Raw genomic sequence first — 7,491 nt, 5'->3', positions numbered from 1 at the left:
AATAAATAAATAAATAAATAAATAAAATAAAAAACAATAAAATAAAAAAAAGAAAGTACTTCATATGGAAGGAAAGGGGTCACAGATGTAAGGTCTGAAGCATAACAAAGAAAGATAGTAAGAAAAGTGGTAAATACATTAATAAAACTACACTTTAACTGTATAGAATAATAATAATGTATGGAAGGCTTCAAAGAACAAAAATACATGACTATAGCATACAGGTCAGGATATCCTCAGAGTCAGGTTTTATATTACTTAGAAGGAGAATAAATATTTTCATTAACTCTAGACTTTGTTATGTTTGTTAAAATTTCTAGAAAAAACTATTTAAAAGCTAGATATCATGCATAATATCTAAATTAGTAAAAGGAAAATGACAAATAGCACAAAATTAATACCACAGAAATGAATGTAAATATATCAATAATTATTGTAAATATAAATGGATTAAACATTTCAGTTAAGAGACTCTCAGAATGGATAAACAAAATATAATACACTAGAGGCCCAGTGCATGAAAATTCGTGCACTTGGGGGAGGGGGTCCCTCAGCCTGGCCTGTGCCCTCTCGCAGTCTGGGAGCCCTCCGGGGATGTCCACCTGCCAGCTTACGCCCGCTCCCCTGAGGATCAGGCCTAAGCTGGCAGTCAGACATCCTTAGCACTGCCCAGGAGGCGGGAGAGGCTCCTGCCACTGCCTCTGCACTCGCAACCATCAGCCCAGCTTGTGGCTGAGTGGCACTCCCCCTGTGGGAGGGGACTGACCACCAAGGGGCAGCTTCTGTGTTGAGCGTCTGCCCCCTGGTGGTCAGTGCGCATCATAGCGACTGGTCATTCTGGTAGTTCTGCTGTTAGGGTCAATTTGCATATTATCCTTTTATTATATAAGATAATTTACAAAAGATATAGCTAATAATAAAAACAGAAAGATCGAAAGTAAGAGGGTAGAAAAACATACATAGGGCAAATGCCAAGCAAAAAAAAGCTGGTATTATTATATTCATGTCTGAAACAAAGGTATAAGGACAACCTTAATTTCCAGATGACAAATCAGGCTCAGAATTGTGTGATACAGCAATGAATATGGGCCTCAGGACTGATTCCTAAATCAGGATTTTATACCATGCTGTCCCTCTGCAACCTGATCTTTTAAAAAATTTATTTATCACCTTTCTATAATTTCATTGTAAAAAAAAGATCCAAAATGAAGATGAGCACAATAAGGGGCAAAAAACATAACTGCCATCCAGAGGTGACAGCTGTTGAGCCACTGGAGGTCCAGAAGTTCACTGGAAATAAGGACTGTGCTAGCTTCATAAGAGTCATTGGAAACCTGCTAAATAATTGATTCTAGGACTCAACCCAGAGATCACAATTCATTGGTTTAAAGTGGAGCCAAGACATCTGAACTTTTTAAAGGTCCCAAGTGGTTATGATGGACCACCAGGTTTGGAACTTAATACTTGAGACTTGCACTGTATAATACAGTAATCATTAACCAGGTATCACTATTGAAATTTAAATTCATTAAAATTAAATTAAAGATTCAGCTCTTCAGTTGCAGTAGGCACATTTCAAATGTTCAATAGCCACATGTGGCTCAGGGCTACCGCACTGGACAATATAGAGACAAAACATTTCCATCATCACAGATATGGGTAGTGCTTCCTAGATAATAAACTCCAAGAAAGCAACAAAAGATTACATCTTTCTTGCTCATGACTATATATATATATATATGCCTAGCACCAAATATATGTTAACTATGTGAGTAAACCTGGCACATTTCTTTCCATTCTTTTCTCTGTCCCCTGCTCATGTCTGAAACTGATGAGGATTCCTGAGGCCTTCCCACCCTACCCTCCAAGAGGGAAGAAGAGCTGTCAGTCACTGGTTTGGGCCAAGTGCCCTGATAGGGCCAGCCCTTAAGATCCGCTTTACCACCTTCTGGTTTATACAGAGGCAAAGAATCCACACTCTGTTTTCTTCCAAAGGCCAAAGAAGGCAGCCCTTACCTCGGATGTTGGTTTCAAACACAGATGCATTCACATCAATATCAAAGTCCAAGTTGTCCTGGAGCACTTCAACCACCCTTTGGAATTCTGAGACATTCCCCAAAATCTAGGAGGAAAGAGAGACATGACAATGACGATATCTCAGGCTTGAAGGCATTGAAAATGTTGGAATAAGAGTCTAGGATCTGCCCTAACTGGTTTGGCTCAATAGCTAGAGCCTCAACCTGGAGACTAAGGGGTCTCAGGTTCGATTCTGGTCAAGGGCATGTATCTCAGTTGCAGACCCGATCCCCAGATCCCCAGCCCTAGTCAGGGCGTGTGCAGGAGGCAACCAATTGATGTGTCTTTCTAGCATGGATGTTTCTCTCTCTCTGTCTCTCCCACTCGCTTCCACTCTCTCTAAAAATCAATGGGAAAATATCCTCAGGTGAGGGAGGATTAACAAAAAGAAAGAGTCTGGGATCCTATGCCAGAGTGGCCCTCACTTATTCAACTTAAGGCCAGCAGTTTCTGTTCTAGGACTGATGACAGGTGAAAAAACATTGAGAGCTAAAATTCACAAAGACCCAACATCAAGAGACTGGCTAGGTAAATCCTTTTTTTTTTTAACTTATTTTTATTGATTTCAGAGAGGAAGGGAGAGGGAGATAGAAACATCAATGAGAGAGAATCTGCCTCCTGCACACCCCCCACTAGGGATTGAACCCACAACCTGGGCATGTGCCCTTGACTGGAATCGAACCTTGGACCCTTCAGTCTGCAGGCCGATGCTCAATCCACTGAGCCAAACTGGCTAGGGCTAGGTAAATTCTTAGGTACCAATTCAAGAATACCCATTTAAACAATGTAAAACTGTATAAAAACAATATAGACTATAGAGCACATTAAGGACATCTTAGTTTGCTATTTGCAGTGAATGTCTATTGTTTTTAACCTTTTCTTCACATTCATGCTTGTAGAAAATATTGCAGGTTGGTTGACCCAACAATCATTCCCAATCTTCTTTACCCTTTTAGCCTCCCACCATAGAGGCTGGAAATCCAGATACTTGCTGTCTTAGACTCTTGCTGCTAGAGGTGATTGTGTTACCCAGCCAATTCGGAGCCTTGAGAAGACCACGGAGGGTACTTCTAGGAAAGCTTCTGTTTTCCTAACAAAAAGGGAGACCCAGCCAGTGTGGCTTGGTGGTTGAGCATCAACCTAGGAAACAGGAGGTCACTGTTCAATTCCCAGTCAGGGCATATGCTCAGGTTGTGGGCTCGATCCCCAGTGGGTGGGGGGGAGGGGGGTGCAGGAGGCAGCCAATCAATGATTCTCTCTCATCATTGATGTTTGTATCTCTCTCTCCCTCTCCCTTCCTCTCTGAAATCAATAAAAATATACATTTAAAAAAAAACTCACTGTCCTAGCTGGTTTGGTTCAGTGGATAGATCCTTGGCCTGCAGACTGAAGGGTCCCAAGTTCGATTCCAGTCAAGGGCACATGCCTGGGTTGTGGGCCCAATTCTAATCCCCAGTAGGGGGTGCGCAGGAGACAGCCAATCAATGATTCTCTCTCATCATTGATGTTTCTATCTCTCTCTCTCCCTCTCCTTCCTCTCTGACATCAATAAAAATATATTTTAAAAAACCCAAAACGCACTATTGTAACTCCAGAGCTCAGTACTGTGTTTGGCATACAGTTGGCCATTAAATGGAGAAGTAAATGCCACCTTCTCTAGGAAGCCTTTGGTTCTTCCTTTAAAAGACTCCAGTAACTTCATCCACACAATTCTCAAGGCGTCTGTGTCTCTCCACATTAAGAGTATCTTTGACTGGACAGGAGCCTCACTCATTCCTACATTCCCCCAGAGTGCTGCACATGGCCCATGAAGGAATTACTCAAGAAATGTTTGTTGAATGATTACATGAATCTTTCTCCACACTGAAGCTAGTGATCTGCTCAAAACAGATATTTCATCATTTCCTGCCCTCTACTTAAGAAATTTCAGTGGCTTTCCATTATTTCAAATTAAAGATCAAAACCCTTAACATTGTGAACCTCATCTGGTCCCCATCTATCCCTCCAGCCCCATTTGCTTCTCCCTTTTCCTTCCAACATCTCATACACACTGGCCTTCCTTTATTTCACTGCACTTGCCATACTCTCTCTTTTGCCATAAGGCCTTTGCACAGGCTGTTCCCTCTGCCTGGAACACTCCTTCCTCCCCCCACTTCCCAAGTCAAAACTTGCTTCTCCTTCAGATCCCAACTTAAGTATCAGTTCATTACCTTAGGGAAGTCCTCTGTGACCTCCTCAGTCTAGGTCAACTTCTTTTAGTTATCACCACTCAAAGAACCATGTTCCTTTCCCACAGTGCACTCTCCTCAATTTGTAATTACACATCCTTTCGGGTTAGTCTTTTATTCTTTGTCCCTCTCACTAAAATCATAAACTCCAGGAAAGCAGGGACTGTGTCTATTTAAACTCACTACTGTGGCCAACTGTGTGGCTCAGTGGTTGAGCGTCGACCTATGCACCATAAGGTCACGATTCAATTCTGGGTTTGCGGGCTCGATCCCCAATGGGGGGTGTGCAGGAGGCAGTCAATCAATGATACTCTCTCATCATTGATGTTTCTATCTCTTTCTCCCTCTCCCTTCCTCTTTGTTTTTGTTTGTTTGTTTGTTGTTGTTCTTAATTTTTTTGTTTTCTCCTCTTCCTCTTTGAAATCAATAAAAAAAATACTTTTTTAAAAACTCACTATTGTAACTTCAGAGCTTAGTACTATGCTTGGCTACAGTTGGCCATTAAATGGAGGAGTACATACAAATTAACATTAAGGTGAAAAAAAGCTAAATTATATCTACAAGGTAATCACAATCATGTAAATATTATTAATTTATAAAAATGAAAGGTGTTGACAAAGAACCAGAAATAGTGAAATAGGGGAAAGTGGTTAAATCCTCTCTTGTGGCTTCTTTGAGGATGACAGTTAAGGCCTGGAATCGTACAGAATTGGGTTCAGGTCCTTGCTCTTCCATTTCAGAGCTATGTACACTGGCCAAGTCATTTTATCTTTTTAAGCATCAGCTCTCCCAGTGGTTAAGGAGTAAAGGTACTTACCTCAAAGGGTTGCTGGAAGGATTAAACAGGATAATACATGTAAAGTACTTAGCACATACATAACACACTAACTAATTACTGCTATTATTTTTATCACTGAACATATCCATCAGAATGTAAGCCTCTGAAAATAAGGAGGGCATCAAGGTCTCTGTATCCCCCACTAAATAGAGTTCTACAGGCCTATCATAGTTCTGTGTTCTACAAACATGTGCTGAATAAATGAGCCTGAGTAAACTCGAAATTCATCATTTTCCTCTATCTAGATAGGTAACCAGAAACTGATGGTTCAGAATCATGAGTTGAAAATAAAAGACCTAGGTGAAGAATTCATTTTTCACCAATAGTCAAACTGCCAAGAGGAAAAGGAATAGAGGAGACACTTACCAGCAAAGTATCCAGAGCATCAATTAGAGTCAGAGAAAAGCTGTGAAAGGACAGAAATCCCAGCTTAGTAAGAAAATCAAACACCACATGTCCAAACTGCCCCAGATCAGTACCCAAAAACCTAATACATGAGGCACAGCAATGCCTCTGCCTATCCCACTTTCAGTCACAACAGAAAAGCCATAGTGAAAATTGCCAGGAACCTCTGACCCATTTAATGCACCTGGGATAAGGGACTGATATAAGCCCAACTGTAATTAACAAACACGTTAAGCGCCCAGTCAGTCACCGGTGACTGACACTATACTTTCCGTCCGAAAGACAAAACAGGCCGGGCACTTAACGTGTTACACACTTGCCTATATTCTCTGGCATTCTTCTCTGCCATAGGTAGACAGGATGAGATTGCAGCTAAGAGTAAGGGCTTTTCCACACCTAAAAACTTATCTCTCAGTACACAGAACTGTATGCCTGAGAATGCTCATGTCAGTTCAGAACAGCAAAAAGCTAGAAATAACCCAAATGCACACCAGTTGAAAAGTGATTAAACTGTAGTACACTCAAAGAACACAAAACTATAGAGGTTGTTATCAAGTTCTTTAACAAAAAGAGTTCTATTGGCTAATGTTAAGGTACTCTAATTGTTAAATGAAAAAGACGATGTATGCAATAGGCAGTGTGGTATGTTTACTAGTATATCTGCATTGTCAAAAAGAGACATATAGACAGAAAGCAGATTAGTTGTTTGGGCTGCTGGTGGTAGACGATTAACTATAAAGGGGCACAAGAGAACTTTTTAGGGTATTCTATAACTTGACTGTGATATCAGAACCTCAGAAATGTTCTACTTGTTGGTTGTGATAATGGTTACTATATAGTTAAAATGGGTGTATTTTATTATGTGTAAGTTATGCCTTTAAAAAGTTAATTTGAGCCCTGCTGATGTTGTTCAGTGGTTGAGTATCGACCCATGAACCAAAAGGTCCCTGGTTTGAGGTTCGATTCCCAGTCAGGGCACATACTTCATCCCCAGTAAGTGGTGTGCAGGAGGCAGTGGATCAATGATTCTCATCATTGATGTTTCCATCCTCTCTCCCTCTCCCTTCCTCTCTCTCTAAAATAATTTTTTTAAAAAACATGTTTTTAAAAGTTAATTTTAAAAGATGTCTATATGATTATATAAACGGAAAATATTTATGGAAGGATACTCAAGAAAGATTATTTCCTTTATTTATATGATTTTGTGCTGCTTGAATTTACCATTTGTTTGTACTACTTTTTTTTAACTAAAATACAAAAACCAACACAAATTTTGTTGATTTTACTTAACTTGACCAGTCCTTAGCATACGCATTTGTAAAATGGAGATAAGTGTTAAGAGAATTAAATGAGATGACAAAGGAAAAATGCTTAGCACAGTGTTTCATCAATGTCCGCTTCAATTAAATGCAATGATTTCTTTACTCAAAAAGAACAAGACAGAGAATTCCATCTCTGATTTTTATTCTAGTGTGAGAAAGACAACCTAGCAGCCAAGTGAAAATGATAGTATCAGAGAGTGAGAAGTGCTAAGAAGAATAAGTGATTTGTGAGAGTGACCTGGAAGGAGTGGGTCGTCAGGGAAGCTGATGCTGCGGTGACATTTTGGGCTGAAATCTCAAGAAGCAGTCAGTGTGTGAGGATAATGGGGGAAGTGTGTTTCAGTTTCACTAACAACAAAGGCTCTGAAGTGTCATGGCAGGGAGAGTTACATCCCCTCCTGGTTTGTTGGTCCACTTATAAAATGAAGGGGTTGGGTCCTCTGACTTCCTGGAGCCTTTCCATGGTATTCCACAACTCCAGAGATTGGCCCAAGCCCCCATGACCAGTGCCTGTTACTCTTGTGGCTGGAGTCCAAAGGTTCAGCCCACCAGGCTAACCCAGGCTACTCCACGCAGGGATCCAGATTTCCAGGCTGGGTGGATCCGGATGGTGCTGGCCTGA

The 7,491-nt window shown here is 40.8% G+C and overlaps 1 protein-coding gene across 1 annotated transcript in view; it reads right to left on the bottom strand.

The window, feature by feature from the left end:
• The window catches only part of EDEM2 (ER degradation enhancer, mannosidase alpha-like 2), a 32,686-nt gene that overhangs the window by 24,480 nt on the left and 715 nt on the right, over positions 1–7,491 (bottom strand). Inside the window, exons 3-4 of the mRNA XM_005879771.2 lie at positions 5,509–5,548; positions 2,017–2,122 (exon numbers count right to left, since the gene is read on the bottom strand). Coding sequence (XP_005879833.1) covers positions 2,017–2,122; positions 5,509–5,548 — 146 coding nt within the window. The remainder of the gene's footprint in view (positions 1–2,016; positions 2,123–5,508; positions 5,549–7,491) is intronic.

Source organism: Myotis brandtii, unplaced genomic scaffold, assembly GCF_000412655.1.
Source record: "Myotis brandtii unplaced genomic scaffold, ASM41265v1 scaffold61, whole genome shotgun sequence".
In the NCBI taxonomy this organism is placed as follows: domain Eukaryota; kingdom Metazoa; phylum Chordata; class Mammalia; order Chiroptera; family Vespertilionidae; genus Myotis; species Myotis brandtii.
The sequence above is the reverse complement of the archived record's forward strand: the minus strand, read 5'-3'. Positions and strand labels throughout refer to the sequence as shown.